This window comes from Equus caballus, chromosome 4 (genome assembly GCF_041296265.1).
Source record: "Equus caballus isolate H_3958 breed thoroughbred chromosome 4, TB-T2T, whole genome shotgun sequence".
NCBI lineage: Eukaryota > Metazoa > Chordata > Mammalia > Perissodactyla > Equidae > Equus > Equus caballus.
In genome coordinates this window covers 4,377,491-4,403,061 of record NC_091687.1, presented here as the reverse complement: position 1 = coordinate 4,403,061, position 25,571 = coordinate 4,377,491, and the positions used below count along the sequence as shown (strand labels likewise).

At 40.1% G+C, this 25,571-nt stretch overlaps 1 protein-coding gene across 2 annotated transcripts in view; it reads left to right on the top strand.

The window, feature by feature from the left end:
• The window catches only part of RELN (reelin), a 459,089-nt gene that overhangs the window by 198,118 nt on the left and 235,400 nt on the right, over positions 1-25,571 (top strand). For both annotated transcript variants that reach the window (XM_023638850.2, XM_070265359.1), the window contains exons 5-6: positions 16,350-16,382; positions 19,143-19,221. In XM_023638850.2, the coding sequence (XP_023494618.1) occupies positions 16,350-16,382; positions 19,143-19,221 (112 nt within the window). The remainder of the gene's footprint in view (positions 1-16,349; positions 16,383-19,142; positions 19,222-25,571) is intronic.

Below are 25,571 nucleotides of genomic sequence, written 5' to 3'. Positions count from 1 at the left end.
GAAGGTCATTGACAATTTGACTGTAAATGAGGATGGTTACAGGACAGGCCAGACCAACTGAAGCTGCCTTGTAGAGTGGAAGGCTCTTGCCCAGGCTTTGGAGTCAGAGAGGCAAGGGCAGAGAGAATATTGTGGGTTGAGAAGTAAATATGAGGCAATGTTTAAAGTTAAGGCTTTGAAAAAAAAATCTAGGATTAAAGGGAAGGAGAGAGAGGGGGCAGTTGTAGGGGGTGGCAGGCTCAAGGGAAGAATGGGTAGATGGGTTCTCTCTCTCTCTCTCTCGTAAGATCAGAACGTATTTATAGGTGTCCAATGCCTTGCAGCCCAAGACCACTGGAGTACCTCTAGAGTTGACAGCTTGGGTTTGGTGCTTGGTCCAGAATGGGAGAAGGCGCACCATGGGAAGCTGTGGGGCAGCTCAATAAGAGGATGTTAATCATTATGAGACTTTGGCCTCTGTTTCATGATTTTGGCTAGGGTTTAAGGAAGTGGGGCTTTGCTCTCGATTGGATGCTGTCAGGAAGTGGGGTAATACTATGGGTGACGCTATGACTAGAGATCTCAATAAATCTTATCTGGAGGGAGGGCAGACTGGAGTGAGGCCAAAGCTATAATTGGTAAAGAAGTGACAGTCACTCCTCTTAGCCAGGAAAGGGCCATGCTTGGTGTATTCTGAGTTGGACAATGGTCTGATTGTGTCTGTGTTCAGATGTGATTGCCAAGTGGTCCTGTGTCTGTCTTGATCCATCACAATCACGGTGGCCTTGTCTGCAGTTGATGTTCTGTGTCTAGCAGGAGAACACCAAGGGCCAACTTTGAGTGCTAGGCCAGCTCCAGGATGCCAGGGGCTGCTTTTCGTTTCTTGAGACGGAGGAGAGAATGCTGGTGGGCTGTCATTTACTTTTGGATTTAGGCTTTACAAAGACTTTGGGATCATAGAGAAGTAGGTTTGGATCCAGGCTCTGTGTGGCCTTACTCGCCAGAGCCCCGGGCACGAGGTACAGGCTCAGTAAATGGTAATGGGAAGGGATCTTCCTGGAGCAAAGTTTTATTCAAGGTCAGACAGTGTGAAATAAAAAGCCTAAATAGATCAGTGTGGGAGACTGTAGATGTTTACTTTTTTTCTTTAAACTTATCTGTATTTTCTGATTTTTTACAGTGAACTTATATTATTTGGGTTATAAAGAAATAACACAAGTTTCCCCCCAAAATAAATATAGGGTTATACTTAAGAAGGAGAAGGGACAAGTCTGCTGAGGCAGGTGGAATAAATCACTCCGAAGAACTGAAGGAAAATTCTAAATTACAACTCCCATGTCTCCTCCTCTGTAAGGGCTTACCTGACTCTCTTAACGTGATTGCTCTCTGCTGTGTCATAATTATTCATTCAAATACTCATGTCCCCCAACTGTAATCTTCTTGAGGAGAAGAACCATGACTTATTTGTTTGTTTTTCTTAACATCTGACAATGCTTAGCAAAGCAGACACTCTATAAATCTTTGCTGAATAATCACCTTAAACATTTTACACTTGAAAAGTCACTGCCCTTCTGGAAAAATCTTTTTTATCCTGAACTTTGGCTGTGGAACACCATGAGGCAGTGTGGCTGTTACCAAAGCAATGTTCCTTCTACTGACCTCAGGTTGGAAAGTATACGAACCATCATGTTAAGAAATCTGAACATTGTTAATAGCTTTCCATCTAAACACTGATGAGTTCCCTCAGTGCTCTGGGGACATACACCAGGTTAAGGGATTTTAGGTCTTCACCTTGAATCCTGAGGTCCTAAGTATTATAAACACACCTCTAGCTGAGTTCTGCTGACATGTCTCAGTGCAAAGGAGGAACCAGAGTTTTCTCATCTCCAGTCTGGGGCAGGGGTGGGGAGGTATTAGGCTGTGTGCTCCCAATTATGTTGAAAGTGGAAGATCCTTAGGTTCATTCACTAGCAGTAGAAAATAAAGAAGTGAATTCCTTCAACCCTCAGTACTCTACAAGGATTATTGAATGCCTACTGTGGGCCAGGCACTGTCTAGCCTAGAACCTGGGAAACATCAATGAACAGAGCAAAGGTCCCTGCTGTACTGGAGCCTCCATTCCAATGGAGACGAGAGAGGCAATAAGTATAAGACATCATAAATGATTAAATGTGCAAATGCTATAGGGATAAACAAAGACTTAAAATAGAGGCCAGTCTTAATCGCCTAGTGGTTAAAGTGTGACACACCCCACTTTGGCGGCCCAGGTTTGGTTCCCTGGCACGGAACCACACCGTTCGTCTGTCAGTAGCCATGCTGTGGCAGTAGCCCACATAGCAGAACTAGAAGGACTTACAACTAGAATATACAACTGTGTACTGGGGGGCTTTGGGGAGAAAAAAAAAGAGAGGAAGATTAGCAACAAATGTTAGCACAGGGCAAATCTTTCCCAGCCAACAGAAAAAAAGGAAAAGAAAAATAGGGCAGAATAAGACTACATGGTTGGGTGGAAGGGAAGAGGTAGATTGCCATTTTAAATAGGGTGGTAGGTAAGTCACGCAGGCCTCACTGAGAAGGTGACATCCCAGCAAAGACCAAGAAGGAGGTAAGGGAGGTAGCCGTGTGACTGTCGGGGGGGGTTGATCAAAATGTCACTAAGCGATTTTAAAGACAAACGTGGTAGTGTTTTGTGAACTACTGTTAGAGGTGATCAGAGTGAAAGATGGAGACAATTTCAGAAGAGACTGAAAACCTGAAAGGGACTAGGGGAAATCAGTCTTTTGCAGGAATTATTATTGAACAGTCTAGAAAGAGCTGCCGACCTGATCCATGTCTTCGAATCGCATAAAAGGAGTCATGTTGAAAATGTTAATATGAGTGTGGTATATACAGTCTGGGGATGAGGAATAACATTTCAGTTTATGCACTGATCCTCGAACTGTAGGTTCTTTATCTGTAGATTAGTGACAAAGCCAAGAAACTTAACTTCACGAAGTAGACACTACTCATAAATGGCAGGACCAGAATCCAAAGCTCTGGACTCACCACCCAGTGATGGCTCCATTATGCCAAGTAGATTCTTAAATTTAAAAAATTAAACACTAAAAACCCTCAGGAACCTCAACTTCAATAAACAAGATCGTCACCACTGGCTTAACTCTCTGAACACCTAGGAGAGAACAGGCAATTTTGGAGCTCTTGTAAGACAAAAGTGGCAAGTGTGAAGCTGACGTGAGGGTATCAGCTTGGCCGCTGCTGGCCCAGGGATGCACAAATCCTAGTGGGAGCCGGGCTGGGGCGGGGAGAACAATGGCGTGTGTGCATATTCATTGGCCCGTGAGCTTCTTGGCATACCCCTTCAAACACACACATTGATTATTTACCAAGGCCAGATGGCGGGCTTAACGGCCGACAGCAGTCATGCCCTGTAGTGCCCCCAAAGGCCACATGCCATTTATAAGCCGTGCTGGAATTCTCCATTGTGGGGTGGATGGAAGTGGATATAACCAAAGGCAAATTTTTATGTCAGAAGGAAAGAGGTCAGGCCTACAGTTGCAACAGACAAGCGTGGCTGCCGTCTGCCCTGCTCAGCAGTTTTTCTGCTGCTCCTCTCTCTCAGAATATGAGTGGTAGAGAGTGTGGCTGTGTTCTCTAAGGCCATTGGATCGTGAGGGTAGGAAGTGTATTTACTTCATTCGGATGCCAGACTCCTTGGAATTTCTTAATCCTTTGTAATAAGGACTGATGAAAGTTTATTTAAACCATGAGATGAAGGGATATGAAAAGATCAGTAAGCAAACCCATAGAGTGGATGAGGTGTTTAATCTACCTCGATATTTTTCAGCACTTCAAGAATACCTTTTAGTGTGAGGTGATGCTGATGGTGATTTCACAACGTATACATACATCAAAACAGCAAGGTCTACACTTGAAATATATACAATTTTTATTTGTCAATTATACCTCAATAAAGCTGGAAAAAAAGAATCCCTTTTATACCCAAGTATTGTACGCATGGTAGATCAGATCTACGAAAATCTTTCCTTGGCTGTCCTTGGTTACTCAGTAGCTTATGTTACTAAATGCCTTTCTAATACTCTGAAGTGCACATTTTTATTCGTTCCAACTAAACAAGTCAGAATCGACTAACAGTCAGAATTGGGTTTTACTGTATCTACTTCCACGGTTGAAGTGAAAAATAATGAATGATGTGTTCCACTTGAATTTGCTCCATGTTAAAACTTTTGCTATTGGAAGACATCTGTTTTCCCCGTGGCTATTGGGTCGCTTACATTTCATCGTGGTGGTTACAGCTGCTGTTCCCAACATCTCTGTGCTTCATCATTTACAAACAAATTTGTAAATTAGGAGGCTTGGGTAAAACCATCCAGGAGCCTCCAGTCTTGCTTCCAGCTCTCACAAACTACCCAACAGGGGAAGGAACTGAAGCCCTCTAGGGGCTGTGGCAGGCAAAAAGTGTCCCTAAGTGATCCTGACTACAGACGAGATTAAGGGGAGTGACAAAGAGTCGACTCGCAGGACCATAGTAAAATTTCTTGCTACTCGCTCTAGGTGGGTCTCACTACTTTTTTAATTTCCGAAAGAATGGTGTTTTGGACTGGTGCTGTTTATCTCAAGATGATTGAACATAGATTTAAACAGCCTTCTTTTCAGTTCTCAGGGCTATATACATTCCCACTTGACAGCTTTATCTAGTCCAAAGTCAAAACACCAAGATTTATGCCAGAGAAGAATTTGACATTGAGTTCTTTGGATGCCCATAGAAGTACGCTTTCTACTCAAGCTGCTGTATAATCGGCTGGATTCCCCCATGTTTGAAGGATGAAGCCTAGGTTTAGATCTATACAATTACTTGGGGCAAGGGAGCAAAGCTGTAGTACAATTTACAATTTTATTTTGGCTTTGAAATATTATTTCATGAAACCTGTTAATGCAACTTTATTTTTACATTTCAAGATTCAGTTGTTGAATGTAATAATTAATACAGATTTTCATGATCGTGTTTTTAAGAGTTGGAATTCACTAATATTAATTAACATAATATTGTGCTGTGTCCCCAGGGTGCATACATGGCACACTCTATCGGATGCATGGGAGTTATGTGGCAGTAGAAGGCAGTTTCACATCCTGTTCTTGAATAGCTTATAATATAGATGTACTAGTCCAAACATAGCAGAGAAAGAGCAAAACAGGATTACAGAAAAAATATAAACTCAGTGGGATGGCATTCTTCTCATCTCCTCTGAGGCCTTGCTCAACAATATCGCCCTCTGTTTCCCGAATCATCGTCAGCTCTTTCCTCTTTGCCGTCCCCTCCATGTCGGTGCTTCAACATACCAACGTCACTGCTGCTTTGAACAAGAACCCGGTCTTTGACTGCGAGGACTCCTCTGGCCATCATTCTCCCTCAATCTCCAGCTTCTTGAAGGAGCAGTGTGCTTCCCAAGTTTCACTCCTAACCCCGCCCTCTGGCCTCTACTGCCAACACTCTGGAAACGGTCATCTTCCAGGTCACCAATAACCTGCTAGGCGCCAACCAGTCCAAAGGACTCTGGTGCAAATCCTGCCTGACTTCCTTGCTCTTCTCAGTTTCCTTAATGAGTACTATTTTTCCCATGGGTACATTCTAAGGTTGGCAGTGATTCTGTCCTGGGGCTTCTTTTTGAATATCTCTATTCTCTCTCACCCCTATGATTTTCATCTCCTGAACTCTGTCCATATGCTTGGTGCTTACTCAGAGTCAGTGATGCAAGGTGGTTGAGAGCATGGAGTGTGGAGCTGTATATCTTTGGGTTTGAATTTCTGCTCTGGACCTTCCTACTTGTGTAATCTTTCCGAGTCTCAATTCCCTTAGTGTAAAATAGGGAAAATAACTTTTTGGTTGTTTCATACCATTCCCAAGAGCCTGGCACAATATTCTATGCCCAGGAGGAACAGAGTAAAGTTGTGAGGATTAAATGCAATAATGATGTGCATAGGATAGTGGCTAGCCCATAAATACTCTATAAATGTTAGCTATCATGATTCTTACTAGGCACTTCCATTTGGATGCCATTTAGATACCTTGAACTCAATATGCTCTAGACTGAACTTGACTTTTCCCCGAATCTGGACCCCTTTATTGCAGTTCCGGTTGGTGACTTAATCAAACCAGTCATAAAAGAGAGACCTAGATAACATTTCTTTCGACATTGCTTTCTTTCATCCACGTCTATACCCAATGTGTCTAAGACCAATTTATCTTATCTTCTTAACATCTCTTAAACCAACCCTTTTCTTTCCACGCCTACAGCCATTTCTTTGGTTCAGGCCTTCCCCACATTCTATCAAAAGGTTCCCAAACACAAACCTCACTTTTTCACTCCCAGTCTTAAACCCTATAACTGCCTCCATTTGCCCCATTTAGCCTGGCTTTCAAGGCCCTCCGTGATCTGACCCTGCCTCTCTCTCCAACCTCATCTCTGCATTTAGACTCTCTCCACACTGCCCACCCTTGCCTAACACCAAACTCTCTGCTTCCGCTGTTATAAGCACTGACTTCATCAAACATGCCATCCTGTGCCCTGTCTCTGTAGCTTGTGTATGCCAATTCCTTTCATTGGAATACTCTCCTCATTATCTCCTCCTCCGTCTTACTGATGAGGTTGTGTTCATCCTTGAGATCCAGCTCAAGCCTCTCCTCCTCCATCAACTTTATTTTTATCACTGTTCCACCTTCCACTTACTAATTAAATTTCGTTCCTGTATAGCATTGTCATGTGTTAACGTCTACGTGTATTTCCTACTGCACTTTGAACCCCTTGATCCAGCAGAGACTGGATCATTTTTATTGAATTTGTTTTATTTCTGTGAACAAGGCACAGTGCCTGGCACTTAGTGGGCACTCATATATTAGTTGAGGGAATGAATGAACCACATAGAGCAGGTATACCTTTCCAAAATTTTCTAATTACCATTATTTCTTTAATCACCAGCCAACCTGCCCCTCCCGTACCCACAGAACTGTTTTTACAGTCGTACTGGGGCCTTGCTGCAGTCCTTCTGCATTGACGGACTTTGTCAGGAGGAGCCCTACGAAGCTCGCAGTTGGATGGATGTTATTCTAAATGATGTTCATGGCATTGCTCAGTGTGTCCTTTCTTAGAAGACAAACTTCTCTCAAGTCTCTGTACCTGAGATAGCTACCCTTCTTCTGAGAATATCTGTTCCTTTCATGTTATGAACCCTTCAATTTCTGTACCTTTATAGCTTCAAAACCAAACTTACAATGTCAGAGCATGCATCTTGCCTACTTATCTCAACTGGATGCATTTTTGTCCAACCCTCATTTGTCATCATCTTTAATTTTTCCACTTTATTATCTTGTTTGATTATCTGCCTTTTTTTGGCAAGTTGCCTTATGTCTATTTTAGAGCAAGGCGAACTGTACTATTTATCCTTAGGTGCATAAAAGAACGTGAAAAGTACAGTAAAATGAAGACAATAATGTATGCACAAATGACTAAGAGAGGAGGAAACAGAGGAGAACATGAGAACAATTTTCTCGCAACAATGGTTTTAGCAACAATATCTTGCTGATGCTATCAGTACCCAATCAACTAACATTTTTGGAGCAACTATGTGTCACACGTGCTAGGCAGTGGGGGTGCAGAGACATATGACATAGAGTCTGTCCTCACAGAACTCACACTCTGATCAACTCTAGTCTCCATTCTGGCCTTTAGGATTGTGCCTGAGATACAGACAGGATGCCTTTTCCCGCCCACAGGAAATGAACTCTTTTAGTTAGAGTATAGACTAAGCCTCCATGGCAAAGTGCCTTAAACTGCAGGTGGCATAAATGGCTAGAAGTGTGTAAATGGCTAGAAGTGCGTTTCTCGGTCATATACCAGTGCGGAGGGAGGTGGTCCAGGGCTGGGGGAGGGGCTCTGCTGTGTACAGCACACGGCTTCCATGTCCAGGGGCCAAGCCGCTGCTCCAGCAGTCACCACGTTCTAGCAGCAGGAAGGGGTGAGGGCCAAGGAAGCATACCCATTCCTTTCGAGGGCGCGACCCAGATCACTTCTTCTTACCTCCCTGTGAGCAGAACTTAACTCCTTTGTCACAGAAAGCTGCAAGGGACACTGAGAAATCTACCTCTAACTGAGGACCACGCTCCAGTTAAAATAAACAAGGGCAGAATAGATATTGGGGAACCTCCAGCAAATTTCTGCTAATGTTAACAGCAAGCTTTCTTCTTCTTCTTGTTCGTCTTCTTGTTATTATTAGTATTGTTATGGTTATTATTATATGTATGAACTTCATCTCTTCAAGTTCTCAGAAGTCTAAGATTTTAAAAAATTATTACACAGTAATATTTTTAAAAAATAACACTTCAACAGTTCAGGTGGTATATTGTTTTGTATTCTGATTTTCACCTCAAACTTTTCATATCATAGGCAAAGTTTTAAAAAATGTATGGATATTTCCCCAGAAAAGGAGGGGGGCATGAGCATGGCAAGACAATGAGTCACAAGTTTTAGTGTTTAAGATCTCATTATTGACAGCTCATAGTAGAATAAATCTTATCTGAAAGAATTCTCTGTTCCCCCATTTATAGGTTATAAAGATATATTTTGGTTTTGCTCCTATCCCATTTATTTTAGAATATGAGAGATAAGTTGTTACGAGACACAAATCAAATTGAGATGGGAAATGGGGGAGGAAGAAAAGAGAAAAATACTTCCTAATATTGCTGGTTCTGTGTATAATTTACCTGTCTTTAAATATTAAGTAATCTTTTATACTGATCATAAGTATATTCCTGAACAGAGGGAGAACTATTTTCATTCTAAATTTATAACATTTTTGGAAGCTTAATTATCATACTTGAAGGTCAAATGGTGCTTTATTGCAATAAAATACAAAAAGTAATAAAGAAATTATTCCTGGGGAGATGAAAGTCTGGGTTCATAGCTCATTAAATGGTAACTTCACAGACCGTGTCTAATTTGTCATATTTAGCTTTGGAAGTTTCACACATTTGAATTTCAAATTAGATGAAGAGATACCTGAGGCAAAATACCTAGGGCCTTTGAATTCTAAAATGATTCAGGAGATATAGTTCCCATAGCATAATACCTTTATTTGTAAGAAGTGCCTGTCATTAAATATGTAGTGCTTGTCTGCCTCATAGGCTTTTGTTTTCAAAGTAATTGATAATATTAACCCAAAGTTCATCAACCACTCTCTCAATTCATTTTTAGGCATCCCTTCCTTTTTCTACCCAGCATATTGAAATCTCCATCCTTCGCACTGAATAATTTATTGAACAAACTGGCTGAAATATGTTTTGGAGTCACGTGATTACTTAAAAGTTTCCTTCCAAAATAAGTCAGTTGAAAGAAAAACACTGTCAAAAGAACAACCTTTGGGGGGAATTCAACACAGTCTCGCTCTTTCTGATGTGTCTGTGATCTTTTTAGGCTGCTGTGATCTCATGAGATGCTGGTGGGGTCAGCCTTTGAAAGAGCATAAACACGGAAATGCTTTTTAATAAATGAAGCTTTTCTCTACTGGCAGCGCGTGGTTTGTCTCTTGGACAAATTGAATTGATGATAGGGAGAATTTCTGCTTCCATTTAATATTGAGAAACCATATAATGATCCACATTTATGATATTTACTAAAAAACACCCAAAGATTTAAGCTATTAGAATGTGATTAAGGAAAGCATGACTGTGAGCTCCGACTTCCAAATGACATCCTTAGAAGCTAAGATGGAATTGGATGTGTTGGCTTCAGCAAATTTCTAATCTTCCATTGCTGTCTGTAAAGCTCAGCTGGCACTCTCTTGCCAGTGTCATAAGGACAAATTATTTATTATAACCTGTGAGATGCTCTAAATAATTGGAGATAATATAGAGAAAATATATTTAGTAAATGAAAGGTAATGTTCACAGAGTAACTCTATCTAATGCCAAGCGATAGATATTTAACATTAGTTGTGTTTAAAAGTTTAGAAAGGGAATGATAAGTACTTATTTTCATATTGTAGTGAAAGTCAGATTAACCCAGACTGAGTGGAAAATAATGAGATATTTTAAAAAATCTCACTCCCCCCAAAATAAAGATATTCCTTAGGAAGGGACCTGCAACTCTTATGACTCCAGAATATATTTTTTCAAATCAATTTTAAAGTACCTTCTAAAAACAATGATTTGAGTTTCTTTTATTTTCAACTGTATTCACTTATCAATTTAAAAAATTCTTTTCTGTCCTTTTTATGTAGTATATGAAATCTTAGTAAAATGACATACCTAATCGTCGGGTAGTTAATATTCCCTTGGCATCTAGGAAAATGTTTGGCTAAGCAGAGATCTAGAATATCACTGAAGCATTTTATTATTGACCTAAAGCTTTGTATTCTGACTAAACAAATAACCTGGGTAGGTCCTGCTGGAGAACTTGGAAGACAAACAACTTTTAAGTGGCACAATCACAAGCATCAAGAGGAATCTGGAGAAATAAATCCCAAGTGCACATATACAAGTGATTTTGAAACTCTTAAGAACATTTATTACCTAGGTAGTATGAAAAGATTGTATCAGGCTTAAAACTTGAAAAGTTTCCCTTCTTTTTTCTCATTTACCTGCTCTCTCTCAGAAGGTGTTTGACTATTGGAATTACGTAGGTCTTTATTTATTAATACTTTCCTGGTAAAGTTGCTACCAATTTGTGTTGACAATTTAAGAATTTTAAAGGTATTTGGCTTTTTCAACAAAAACAAGTCAAAGTGTGCCATGCCTTCGTTCTTCATCCTTTGCTGGAAACGGGCTTTTAAAAAACATGGAACTTTAGTGAGATTCTGTCGTACTTCTTATATCCTGTTGGCTTGCTTTTACTTTATTTTTTTACGCAAAGTAGAATCTTCATTTTAATTTGCCTGTTTAGCATTTCATATTTTATCTGTGGTTTCGACTAAGTTGATTCATGTTAACAACATTTGGCACACTCCTTGAAGTGGATTTTTTCTGTAGTGTAGAGAGTACAACCAATCATTTTTGTGACCCTACGACTATCCAAATTTGTTAACAGTTCTGTGTTAGGATGAAAAGTGAGTTCCGCACAGTGTAAAGTTCTGTCCAGCCTTTGTGTATAGTCTCCTGGGTCTCCCCAGTGAAACTAAATCAGGACAGTATTATGAAGCTGCCCCCTCGGTGATCTCTCTGGGTACACAGCCACTCCAGGCTGTCTTCCCCTGTCTCCAATTCAATCTCCTCTGACAACCAGCAAGGCCCCCAACCCCGGTGCATCCTCCCCTGTGTATACCTGCCGATGGTCCTCTGACCTGGTCTTCTCATCGCAATGCGGAGACACCTGGAAGAAACTGGGATGTCTTTATGCTTCTGTTAGTTTGTTCTATCCTGTTTTCTACAAAGCTAAAGTCTACTTCTTCAGAAACATTTTTGTTCTCTCTCATTCTTAGAAACAAAACTTCCCAGTTGAAGCCATTTGGCTTCCTTTATGTGATAGCTGGAGTCAGTCATGCAAGGTCACGTTGAAAGGAGCTGGGAAATTGGGCGCAGTGATGGGATGGGGGCAGCCGAGGGTCCTTGGAGAGGCAGAGAATCAGTAACAGACCAACGACATATCGAGATAAAAACATTTGAGCAATCTAAAAAGATGAGTCGGAACTAGTCCAATGGCAAAGGAGCAGGAAAGATGTAGTCGGAGCTATGCCACCGGGTGAGCTCTTGGAAGGCTGACAAATTAGGACCTCTCTGAAGCATGCATTTTATATTTAATAAAGGAAAGAGTAAAGACCTTTTTGCCAAATTCACATATTTCAGGAACTTGGCAGTTGATCTATTTTAGTAGTATGAGGCAAAGTGGCTACTATCCACCGGGGAGTGTAATAAATGGTGTTGGATTATATTATACTTCTTCAGGCTACTTAGTCAACTTTTCTGTGGTACATTTACCCTGATAAATGTGGAAAAGATAGTGTACTTCCTACAGACTTAGAAAATTTTCTTATAGCGCATAAAACTAAATTGATATAGTCCCTTATTGAGACTTCCCAGGCTCAGAACTTTACTAGATTTTGGACCATATTTACACCATACATGCGTGGATATTTTTCAAGGAAGTTTGTACTTTTTCTTTCAACAAGTTTGGTGTGTACTAAGTATGTTCCTCTTTTGGAAGAAATAATGTTTAGTTATCTCAGACAGTGGATATTTTTGTTAAAAAATATCGAATTGAGGGGCTGGCCCAGTGGCTCAGCGGTTAAGTTCACACATTCCGCTTTGGCAGCCCGGGGTTCGCCGGTTCAGATGCCAGGTGCGGACATGGCACCACTTGGCAAGCCATGCTGTGGTAGGGGTCCCGCATAGAAAGTAGAGGAGGATGGGCACGGATGTTAGCTCAGGGCCAGTCTTCCTCAGCAAAAAAGGGAGGATTGGCAGCAGATGTTAGCTCAGGGCTAATCTTCCTCAAAAAAAAAAAAAAATGTCAAATTGAGTTTTCCTAACTAGTGATTTAAAACATGCTTTAAATTAAATCCAGGTGGATACTTACTAGGTGTTTAAACTACCCAGACTACTATACTAAGGGGCTTTTTGACAATGTTATGAGTATATTTTAGCATTTTTAAAAGGTTCGGATCTTCAATTATTTATTTTCCAAAATATTGTAAAATATATTACAACTAGGAGGGAACTTTCAATGTAATTCAGTTGTTTATTGAGAATCTGTTACCAGCTTAGCCTGGTGTCTCAGGTGGGCATATTTTCTGCCTTTGAAGAACTTATTTCTTTTTGGGAGAAAAGACATACTTAATGCAGAGAACAATTCTGTTTGCTGTAAAAATAAGGGCTGGATTGTATGATTAAGACTAATGGCTTCCAACTCAGATTTTCTATCAGAATCAGCTGGGGAGGTTTTTAAAAATACAAATTCCAACCTCCACTGGCAGAGATTCTGACTCAGTGGGTCTTTTCTCAACAGTCCTCCCCTGAGGGTGACATTGTAGGAGGTTCAGTGGAAGATGCCTTGTGCCAAAATAGCTTAGAAGAGACAGAGATCATTTTGGATAGACAGCTTAGCTTAGAGTGGAGTAAAACATCTTATAATTTATTCTCCTCATTGGGTCCAGGCCTTAGTCACCAGAATCTTTTAATAACAAGTAGCTAAGTTAATTGATGTCTCTGCAGATATTTTGCTATATTTATCTAACTGTTGTACTAACTAATAAATATTTCTCACTGATAACTGCCGTAAATTTTGCATTTAATTTAACTAAGTTATTTTTAATAACTTATAACTTAAAAGTTAGTTTTTATGAAATTACATATTTTCTACATATCAATGTTCTTCCTCCCCTTCTTAACAATTTATCCCACAAATAAAGACAACCCCTTTTGTAAAGTAGCTAATATCAGACATGGTAAACTACCATAATATCCTAAGAAACAAAGCAAACAAAAAAAACCCCTTTGGATCTAGTCCTTAACTAGGTGCTACAAAATCTTGTTTCTTGTCTTTGCACAGAGCCTTGTTGGAAGAGCCGTCTGCACTCAATAGATATCATCTCTATTAGGATTATTTTGTCTCTCCTTCAACCTCTTCTCTCTTAAAACTCTGTTTTCCGTATTTCCTTAGTGAAAATCACTGTTTTTCAGTCTCCTTTGCCACCTCCTCTTCTTCTAACAGTTCTTTAAATGCATGTTCACCTCTTCGTTTCACTTCTTGTTTTATGTTCTGCATCTCTCTGAGTAACCTGGTCTTCCCTGCCTCCGCCACCTCCAGTGTGATAATTCCCCGGCTGACCTCCACTACAGATCGCACTCCCAGCTCGTGTTCAACACTGTCCAACAGAAGTAGAATACGAACCACATATATAATTTTAAATATTCTGGTAGGCACGTTTAAAAGACAAAGAATAAATAGATTGAATTTAGTAATGTAACACAGAATATATAAAATATTAAGCATTTCAATATAATGTAGTCAATATAAAGTTATTAGTGAGATATCTTACTTTTTTTTTTGTACTAAGGATCCAAAATCTAGTGTGTGTTTAACACTTACAGCACATCATAAGTATTGGAATACTTGGTCTATATTAAGATTTTATAAAATTTACAGTTGAAAACTAGATTCATATATCCAAGTGTTCCATACCTACCTAAAGGCCTCCCAACAACTGAATGGAATATCAACAAATTATTTTCCTTTAATATCCACGTCCACCTTGACAAAATTTGTACATCTTTTCAGTTTAATTTAATTTTTTTGGTTAGTAAGATTGGCCCTGAGCTAAAATCTGTGGCAATATTCCTCTATTTTGTATGTGGGACTCCACCACAGCATGGCATGATGAGTGGTGCATAGGTCCATGCCTGGGATCTGAACCCGTGAACCCCGGGCTGCCAAAGCAGAGCATGTGAACTTAACCACTACACCACTGGGCTGGCCCCTGTCCATCTTTTTTTTAGAAGAGTTGATGTAACTTTGATGCAAAAGTCTATCAGTTTCAAAACTACATCTCTCCAAGTAAATTCATTTACTCTATGTCAACCTAGTGTTATTAACATGGGATTCACAGACGTATTGCATAAATTGAAAAACAACTTCAAAATGATCAATATCAATAAGACATCCTTCAAATTTTCCTTGGAGTTTTTTGCAGACAATTTAGACAGTGCTGTCAATTGCAGTTAAAATCCTCAGTGTATTCATTCATATTAGGAAAATGTGTAAAATCACTATTTATTTATATTTTATTTGAATTTCAACGTGAGTTCTCTTACTTTTCCAGCTACTTTGCAAATAAACTCTCGCTTTCCTTGAAGCTTCAAATTCAGCTCGTTCATATGCAGTGTGACGTTGGTGATGGAACATACATCATTGTGCCATATTTTTGTCATTGATTATTGGATAATTGGCCCTTATTCCTTTTGTTTCAAGAAAATCTTAAGTTAGAATTAACAGTTCAGTGAATCTTCGTAGAACTCTTCTACAACTTAACCGATAAGCATTGGCACAAAACACAGGTCATTAGATTTTTCTGCTGTTTTTTTCAAGAGTTCCACAAGCTGGTGATGATTCAGAGCATTTACCTGTATATATTAACTCTATACTAACAACTGTATCTGTGACACTTTCCGTAGATTCTGTTTTAAAAAACTGAGCACACAGGTATTTTCAATAGGTATAATGTGTTGATATCAAGCAATAAGACAATCTAGTTTTAAAATGCTAAGTTTCGATTTTTCGTCTAGCATAGTTGAAGCATTGACCATCGTGATAGAAATTAATTTTTTCATCTCTGGCTAAAACTCTTCAACTGGTATAAAACGTTTTAAAATATCTATGTCATGAGTTCTAGTTTTTAGATAGTGAATTGACAGTATTTCTTCATAGATTTGGAAGTCCTTTGAGAAAAAAACAGAACCAAAATATTAATTGGGCAGCGTCCCTCATTTCCAAACTCTTGTCAGACTGTCAGATGCACGTTTGAGCGTCCAGTCCTTTGCTCATAAATGTTCGGGAGATCATCCTGCCTTCACGGTCAAGCCCAAAGTCCTTAGCATTCATTTCCGTGATCTTGTCCTCCCAATCTTCCCAACTTCGCCTTTTCTACTCCCTCCTCTTAAGCCTTCATCCGGTCATGCTGACGTTGCTGTGGGTCTCCCGTTCTCCATGCCATTCCACGCTTACTCCAGAAAGAAGCACCTGTCCCCTCTCCTCCACCCACCTATCTTCCTTCTACTCGTCTTTCAGAGCTCAGCAGAGAAATCGTCTTCTCTGGGAAGCCCCTCCTGACAACTCTCTCCTCCTGGTCAGCCTGGAATTCGCACCCCTCCCTTGTCCATCATCTCTGACACCCCACCATAGCACTTAGGACGGTATATTGTAGTTGTCCCCAGCGGATGGTAAGCTCTTTGAGGGCAAGGACAGTGCTTTTCGTCTCTGTTTTCTTAACACCCAGAACAGCCCCTGGCATGTAATGGTGCTCAGAAAGGGTTTTGGAATGCCTATTAACTGTCACATCACATTTGTGTCGTGTGTTTCAAAGGATACCTGACTGACCATGTATAATAAATAACTGTGCTGTGTGTTGGGGTTCCACTCTTCACTTTCGGAATAATGCATTACTTTTAAATATAATAACTAAATAAAGAGTTGGACATCCTAATTTAGGAAGTTTACTGGCATCTTCTTCTTACTCCTCTAAAAAGGTTCCAGCCGTTTAATTTATTTAGTATGACCTAAGTTTTGTAATTGTATTCAAGATTGTTTATTACTGGATTGTTTGTGTGTGTTGCTAATCAATCATCTTTTCCTCTTTCTCTCTCGGTCCAGCTCCAACAGAGGCCACTCTGCACCCACATCTAGGTAAGTCTTTAAGACCCAGTGTCATTAACCTTAGCATTAGCTCTCCTGTTTCACTCCTCTGACTCCGTGGGCAGATGGTATAGAGGTGAGCAAACTCTCCATCCTCTGATTCGCCAGACGTGGTCGTTCACTGGAATCAGACTCAGGTCCAGATTATGCTTGAACACAGGACCTCACCAAGGAGGCCGTCACGCTGCCCAGCTGGGCTGATGGAAGGACTTTTGAACCCCTTAGTATGTTCGTCCTCGGGATCCTGTCCAGTGTGATCTTTTGTTCTAATGCTGCCTTTTCCCCAGAGCTCCTACTCATCATAAATAGTACAGCACACAGGCAGTGGGACAGGAGCTGAGAGCGTAGAGGAACTGAGGTCATTTCAGATTTCAGATGTCTGCTCAGATTAGTACTGGGTTGTCAAAAAAGAAGTAGTTTGATCATTTCTTCAAAAATTGAAATGAGGCTGTTTAAATAACTCCATGCTTTGTTTAGTGGTGCCATTTAAAGGTACCACCTCTCATTTTCCTCACCGTCTTTTCTAGTGCCCTGCCCTTAGGGGTCCACGGTTTTCGGGGCAGGTTTGTGTAGTGGTTAAGAGTACAGATTCTGGAGCCAAACTACCTCATTTTATCTCACCTTCACCACTTGCTAGCCACGTGACATTTAGCAAGTTACTTAACCTTTCTGTGACTCATTTCCTCACGGGTAAAATGGAAGGAATAATAGTGCCTCCCTCTTGGGTTGTTATGAGGATTAAATGAATTCGTCTTTGTAAAGTAGATAGTCAATGCTATAATAGTCTTTGGAAAGAAAGAAATACATGAACAAATAACCACTGAGGCTTACCCATGCCTTCGGAAGAAATTCTCTGAAGAGCAAGTGATCTTTAAGAGTTAAATTTCCCATTTGTGTCAGTGAAGACATATTTTAGAAGCAATTTCCTAGACGACGCTGTTTAATGAGAATGAGGAGGAGCCCTCCTGGCCCTCTCCCACCTTGTCAGATGTCTCTCCTGTGGGACTTGCAGACAGGTCATTGATTTGTCTCTCGGGCTTTTCCTTTCAACCTATAAACCCAATTAATTTATTTTTCTCTTTGGAAAATCTGCCTTGGGAAGCTCTACTTTTATGTAATGCTACAGCTCCGGGCTCCTCTTCTTTGGCAGGCGAACGTGAGTCCTTAGAAGCATGCCTCCTGGCAGCCGAGGCGGCCGGGTGACCTGCGGTGGCCCAGCAAGTCTGGGCCAGGTTGGGTGTTGGAGAGAGCTGTACCCCATAGGCATTTTAGGCACTGCATCTAATCACTCAGAGGAATCATTAAATCACTCCCACGCACAGAATGCATCAGAGTGTTCTCTCCGGTCTAATCCACATTCTCCCTGCTGTCGTGCCCGAGGCCTCGGGTCTGAGCGGCCGTGCCTCTCAGTGCATGCTGGTCCACCTGCTTCCCAGACTTCGTTATGTGCTTGCCTGCTGGCCTGCCTGATCTGAAGAGGGCGGGTGGCTGTAGGTGGCGATGTCACCAAAGAGAATTTGGAAGTGTGCTTCCTGACATTTGGAGGTGGTCTTAATTACCCGGGGAGTTCAGTGAATTATATTCGAGGGAGCCAAAAAAAAAAAAAAAAGGTAAAATATCACTTTTGAAAAAAAATAAAGTTTTCGGTTATTTTTTGTTAATCAGACCATATGATTTTAGTTTTTCCAGAGAGTATGTGTAAACCGGTTCAGACAAAATTGTACAGCCCAGAGAATTCGTATTAGCGGAAACAAACTCCCCAAGCAAACCATGAGATTCAGATGAGAGAGTTTTTAAGCATTAAATTAATAAAAATTCGTAAAGAGAAATTTATAAATTAATAAAAATTTGTAAAAAAAAAGTTGTAAACATACAACTTGAGTAGAAGTAATTTTCTTTTCTTACACAACCTTAAAAACGAGCCCACTTACGTTGTATGTGGCCATGAGATTGTTTTTATTGTCCACCCTCTCTATTCAGTGGAAATATCACATACTCTACAGTTTATGAAAACAGTATTTGCTCTTGGCATGCCCCAAGTTCCTCTAGAGCTTAAAAACGGGTATTTAATACAATCTCAAGCGTACTGATAATATATTTAAAACTATGGATATTTCCCTGGCATTCCTCCTAACTTCCAGCATGACTTTATTTAAGAGTTTTGCTTGTTTGTGTAGATAACTTCTTCAAGGCATCTCTGAGGGAAAAACATGTCAATTTGACACACGTTGAATAAAGAAATGATGAATATAGAAAATGAGAGGAAGCAAGCCAGGGCAAGAGGGATGGTAGGGAAGAGAAGAGGAAGTGGGTTAGTAAATACCAGCAACGTTAGTTGACAATAACTAGCCGGAATGTTCCATCCTCTTCTCTGCTTGCTTCAAAGTGAATTGGACACAGTCTGTTCTGGGCGTGTGGAGCTGTGAGAGGCAAGTCTTGTGTGACCCCTCCTTGTAGTCAGTGCTGACCTTGGCCTTCTGCTTCTCCTGCCTGGTGACAATTTGGTGGAGTTCCTCTTTGGGACTCTGGTTTCCAGATGGAGGTGTCTGAGCAGCAGAGTCTTTCCCCTTGTGCTTGGTAGTTGAGGGGCAAAGCAAAGATAATCAACTCCTCATTTGAAATTCAGTTTTAATTTAAAATACTGTTTTTCTTCATAAATGCAGTGCGTTAACCCTTTTGTGCAGCTTAATCTGTTGTTTCGTTTTTCTTTAATTGCTTGCTTTAATTCTTTCCTAAATACTTTTCTTTCAGCTGAAATACATAGCGACAGTATTATCCTACGAGATGACTTTGACTCCTACCACCAGCTGGAATTGAATCCAAATATATGGTAAGTTACAGCAATATGCCTCACTTTGGTTCGTTTAATGAAAAAAACAATGGTGCTGACTCTCCCTTGGATCTCCCTTCAATCGCTCTTTAGCGGTAAGGTATCAGTGAGAATTGTTAACTGAGGAATCCCGCTTAATGTAGACTGCGTAGTGTCTATTTCCTGACTTCTTCAAGAACTGGATCCGGAGTCCCTCAAAGCTGCGAGTGTGGTTAGATGTTTTTTCAGTTGTACAAGTTCTCTACATAGAAAACGTTATGCTTTAGTGTGTCTAATAATTGCGTTCATGCCAAGCAAAAGAAGGGAAATGGTTTATCTGAAATGAGAGATGATATGAGTCATACTTCCAAATAACTTCTAAATTATTGAATCACCTCCTTGTTAACACTCCAGTCTCTCCTTTGAAGGCTGTTTAGGTACAACTCCATGGGATTTTTGAGGGCAAAGAAATAATGAACCAAAACTCGTTCATTAAAAACTCACTGAATACATAAATGGATGAATAAATTTATTGTGTTTTCGCTGACTTTGGAGAAATAGGTCTGTCGATGCAGAGCTACAATCAGTCTGCATAATTTGACAGAAAATCTGAATCTGCTTTTTCTGTGATACCATGTTTTTGTATACACAATTAAAAGTTCAAGATAAATTAGAAGTTCGACTGTAAACTTCCAAGTTGCAAGCAAAGTCCAAGCAATACTCAAGACTAGAAAGAGAATAACCATTTCATCCTTAAATGTCAGCATATGTTTTCATTTTTGTTTTTGTTTATTTTCACCGTTCAACAAATGCTAAGCGATAATTATTTTATTTATATAGTAAATTAAAAAGAGATATGGCTCCTTCTCTCAAATAACGTATAGTTTAGTACAGGAGACAGTAAAAACGTATTTTTAAAAAGCTTATAATCCAAGGTAGAAATCCTGAAGTGTAATAGAGTGTTGCAAATAACATATTGTAGTTCCAGAAAAGGAGAGACTACTTTGTTGGGAGTTTCTTGGAGAAAGTGGCCCTTGACCTGAGAGTTGAAGATGACATACAGTGATAGAGAGTGTTGGTGCTTAAATACTTGACGGAGGAATTTTTATGTCTTTTCCAGGAAGAAATATAGATCTAGGTGGTATAAATATATAGAAAAAAAAAATCAGACTAGACAGAGTCATAAGGTCTCATAATTTATATGCCATTTAAAGCAATAATTTATCAACAAAATTTCACTTCCCCGTGAACATATCCTAAATATAAATTTCTTAAAATAAATTGAAAATCTTTATTAAGAAAAGGCCAAAAGGATTTCTAAGCACCACTTTTACCCAGGAAAAATTCTCTACTTCTCTGACATTTGGCTTTTATATTCCATTAATGTAGATGTTATCAGATGATTTGTTTCTTTCAAGGCAAGTTCATTTCTGTCAAGCTAATTCATTTTCTTCAGTGAGTTTACTTGACAAATACAAAATGTGACTTTTATGTGGTTCAAATTCTGTTGTTTTTAAAATCAATAAAATGTGATTGATTTTGCTTCACCCATTTTCATGACTGATCTGATGTTTCTTGACTGAAGTTATAGATTTTGTGTCCCTATTACTTAAGCTATGGTTTTTCCTGCTTTTTTAAAAAACCTTTTATTAACTTTTAAAAGCCACGTATTTCTGTCTTCTATCAAATATGCTTCAGAGTAGTTTTATCTTATCCCTTGTTGTCCACAATCTCCTTCATCTAGCCTCTTTAAGATGAGGAAGCAAACAAACAAACAAACTAGGAAGTTGAGAGATGACTTTGTTGAATAAAAGTGGCCTTGGGCTCCAGGTCAGGCCAGGCTGGTTTGACTCTAGAGCTGCCCCTTGCCCGCTGGGTACCTTGAGAAAGCGAAAAGCTAGCTTCAGCTCTCTGAGCTCTGTTTCCCCATCAGTAAAAGGGAGGCAAATACTGTCCTCACAGCATTGTTTTAAAGATCAATGAGTCGGAAAAAGTCTGGCCCCATGCCTGGTGAAGTTAGTTCCCTCTCTCTCCCTTATTCCCTCTCTCTCTCCTTCCCTACCTTTCTCTCTCTCCCTCCCTCTCTTCCTCTCTCTCGCCTTCTCCCTTTCCCTTGGTCCCTCTCTTTCTCTCTCCCTCCCTCCCTCCCCTCCTTTCTTCCTCCTGTGGCGTATTTCCACATTGGTCTCCTTGTCTCCGCTAAGCCCAGATATGATCAAAAATCATTATTACGAAAATAATCTTCAGCCAGTTTATTTAAATGAGTCTCCAAGCCTTTCCACATTGCATTTGGATGAAAAACAGACATCAAATTAAATATATTTGTATTATTATATTAAGGAGAATATATTATAGTGGAATCATGGAGAAGGAAAATAAAAAGAGGGTATAGGATCCTTTAAATCCCTTAAAAATAGACATAAACTCCCTAAAGTCAGAAACAGCACCCACTAGAATCAGATATTCCAGTGAGGCATTTCCAGTAAAGTAACAAAGTCCTGTTTTGTTTTGGAAACTCACAGGCAGTTCTCACTCTTCTAAAGTCTCTGCTTTCTTGGTACACAGGTTGGCACGTGAGTTTTGTCCCTTGTGAAATTGTCTCTGATTCTTTTCACCCCGCAGAATTAGCAACCACTGGGCACCTTTGTGGCAGTGTGGGAAGGAGAGTCCTTGCTGCCAACTCCATCACTCTGTACGCCATCACACACCACCACGTGGGAGCACGGTGCCCGGTGTGCCTCAGCCAAAGTCCCATGACTAAATACATCACCGAATAATTTGCCACAGGAGAAAAATGCGCTACTTTTATGAGCATGTTTCTCCCATCGGGTTCAAAAAGCATCATATGCATTATTTAATTTGTAATTTTTGAGGACAAGCAAAACGAGAAATTAGGAGACTAAAGTCATGTCTGTGCCATGTTGGAGATCAGGTTAGCAGTGAAAGCGCTCTCAACTTACTTGTTTCCTTTAACGTCATCTAATGAAGCCAACTTTTTTTTCCACTCCATTTCATATAATTCTGTATCCACGTTTGTTACCTCATGTACAAAAGACTGTGTATAAAAACAAAGACCATAAAATGATATTACTATTATTATGAGTGAAAGTAACAGCCAAGTCACTATTTCAAGTGTTTGACGGCACTGGGAAGGGAACCAAGAAACTTTTTTACATCAACTCAATATTTATTGCACTATCTGCTTAGTTTAAATATTAGATTTTATTTAAAAATTGATAAATGTACTTGGCAAAAAGTCTGGTAATATTTAAAAACTAATAAAAATAAGACTTCCCCCCCCACGCTAGACCTATATTCCCTTTTCCCAGAGGCAACAACCATTAACAGTTTCTTGCCAGGAACTTCCAGAAGTTGCTTATGCTTACACAAGTGTAGCTGCTTTGAATTCTGTCCGCAGACTTGGGTATCAGAGAAATAAAACTTTATTTTTTCACAACCCAACTTAATATCTTTTCGTTGTTCCCCCTTCTACTAGTGGTGGAAACTAAATTTTGGTCAACTTTGGCTTGCCCTCTCCCATTTTTCTGATGTTGTAATCAGATTTGCCCTGAGGTAACATCTGTCCCAGTTTTCCTGTATTTTGTATATGGGTTGCCACCACAGCTTGGCTGATAAGTGGTGTAGTTCCACACCCAAGGATCCAAACCTGTGAACCCAGACTGCAGAAGCAGAGCATGCCAAACTTAACCACTGGGCCACAGGGCCTGCCCCCCCGCCCCAGGAGACATTTCTGATTCATGACATGGAGTTACAAAGAGTTCAGAGAGAGTTAAAGGAACTAAAAAGTGTATGAATTCTTAAAAATAATTTAAGTTTTCTTAAGAAGTGTCTCTCCCCTCCAAGCATTTACCGAGTCAAGGAGAACTCTTTGTTTTGCTTAACAGATTATCCCTTTAATGCTTGTTTTCTGAAATTCACAGAGGGCGTGCAAAGCTATAATATCACCAGGCTCTGATGTTCTAGAGGGAAACATGGGACTGTTAGAAAACACAATGACAAATGGCAACCAGGTGACAACAGATGTTTGCCCTCCAGCACAATAATAATAGCAGAAGCGTCCCATTCAGCAGAGATCAGGGACGAACAGGAGTCCCTCCTCAGAAGAAGCATCTTAGATGAGTAAGATGTGTTGCCACCAGGGATATGAGACATCAAGAAGAAAGATGCACATGAAGTTGTCTCAGATCCTATGGTACATGAAGACCTCTGTCAGTTGGTTTATCAAACAGAAAGCCCCGTGGTTTACAGCTAAGGAACTAAAGCCATGGCTAGCACTGCGTAGGATTGCTTGAATCAATGAAAGGCTAGAATGCTTCCATTTTGGGGATGTAAAAGACCATAGTACAGGACCAGGGAAGCAGAGATCACAGACTCTGCTGCATCTGGTACTCTCTTGAAAATACTCATTTATTGAAGCAATCATTCTGAAATGGAACAAAAAGATTGGTGATTTGGCTTATTAAAGTTCATTTGAGAAAAATAATTGTCTGAACAAAGAATATGAAAAGACTGGGGTTTGAGGATGGGGGTGAGTTATTCTAGCTGGAGCTTTGTTCAGTGATTAATAGCTTAGCCCCTAAGAGCAAAGAAGTTAAGGAGGCAGTAAAAATACTTCATATTCATTAGTATCTTGGAGTATCTTGGCATCCCCCTTATATAAATAACAAAAACAGAGGGGACTCATTTAGCCAGACGTGAGAACCACAATGTTAGTAGAATGTCCAGGTAATCGGAATAAGGTAAGACTGATGAACAAGGTCACTGGGAAAGAAGCTGGATGAAAGGACATCCACATTGCTCACTGTCCAGCAGGCCTGTGGGCAGTCAGCCTGGAAGGTAGCGCTGGGTGAAGGGGAGCACTAGCCATGGGCAGCAAGAAGTCTGCACCACTGCTGAAGGATTTCCAAGGGATTCTTTTTTTGTTGTAATGCTGATCATCCACACAGGATTACCCGGTGGAACATGGAGCATAAACCTTTCATTTTTTCAAGAGCAGGTGACTGAGGGAGATTATGAGTAGATGAGAAAAGTCAGGCAAAATAAATGTTTTCTCTGATGGCATGCCTTTGCCAGAACTCTAATGTGTCAGTGTATTTTTTTTTTTTTTTGGTGAGGAAGATTGGCCCTGAGCTAACATCCATTGCCAATCTTCCTCTTTTTGCTTGAGGAAGATTCACCCTGAGCTAACATCTGTGCCAGTCTTCCTCTATTTCGTGTGTGGGTCACCACCACAGCATAGCGGACAAGAGGTGTAGATCTGTGCCCAGGATCTGAACCGGCAAACCGGGGCCACCAAAGCAGAGCATCCTGAACTTAAGCGCTAGGCCACCGTGCGGCCGGCCCTTCTGATGTATCAGTATATTTTTGAGTTGTGGGATTATAATTTGACTTTTAGGGTTTGGTGGTCCAACATTCTGATCTTGTCTGTATCTTTCTCTAGTTTTTCTCTCACTTCCTCCCTCTTGACTTCTTCACCTCTTTCCACTATCTCTCACTTGCTCTTCTCTTTTGTTAATAACTTTTTTCTCTTATTACAAAACTCTCCTCTAAGTTTCCTCTTTTGCTTCCCCCTCCTCTTTCTTCCTCTTTTCTCACCATGATGTAATTGCTCTGGGGAAAAGCTTCCTCTACAATAGAAAGGTTAAGCGGGAGGCATCCTACTAATAAAATAAGGTGTGATTCTGGAGGCTTATTATTTCCTTCTTTAATCTCTGTTTAGATGACAGAAATAGGAGCTCACTCAATGGAATTAAATGTCAAGTACGTTTGAAACAAGTGAGAAAATGCTTCTTTAAGCAGCATGTCGTGGAATTCGCCATGGTAGGAGGTCAGAATATTGTGTGCAGTAGTAGGATCTTAGAAGGGTTATTTTTAACCCAAATAATATTTGTCATTGTACCTGTTAACAAAGGAGAGATCAAATTTTTGAACTCCCTAGTGAAATAAGAAGAGTTCTCTTACCTTCCTTAGTGAGAAGTAATGAGAAAGAATGAGCTATAAATGGGGTTTTGTCATTTTCATGTTTAGAGGGTGTGTTAGCTCCTTAGAAAAAAGGCATGACATCATTGAAGGTGATGTTATTCTCAGTCTTAGACAGTGGACTTTCCTTGCTGTTTTTCTAAAAATATTCCACAATTACAAAAAGGATAGGATTTTTTGTGGGTTTTTCTAAAAGCTTGATCTTACACAAGTAAATAGTCATGCCTTCTTTATTATAAAATATGGTCGAAAGTTGATGGGGTTTTTTTTTTTGAGGAAGATTAGCCCTGAGCTAACATCTGCTGTGAATCCTCCTCTTTTTGCTGAGGAAGACTGGCCCTGAGCTAACATCCATGCCCATCGTCCTCTAG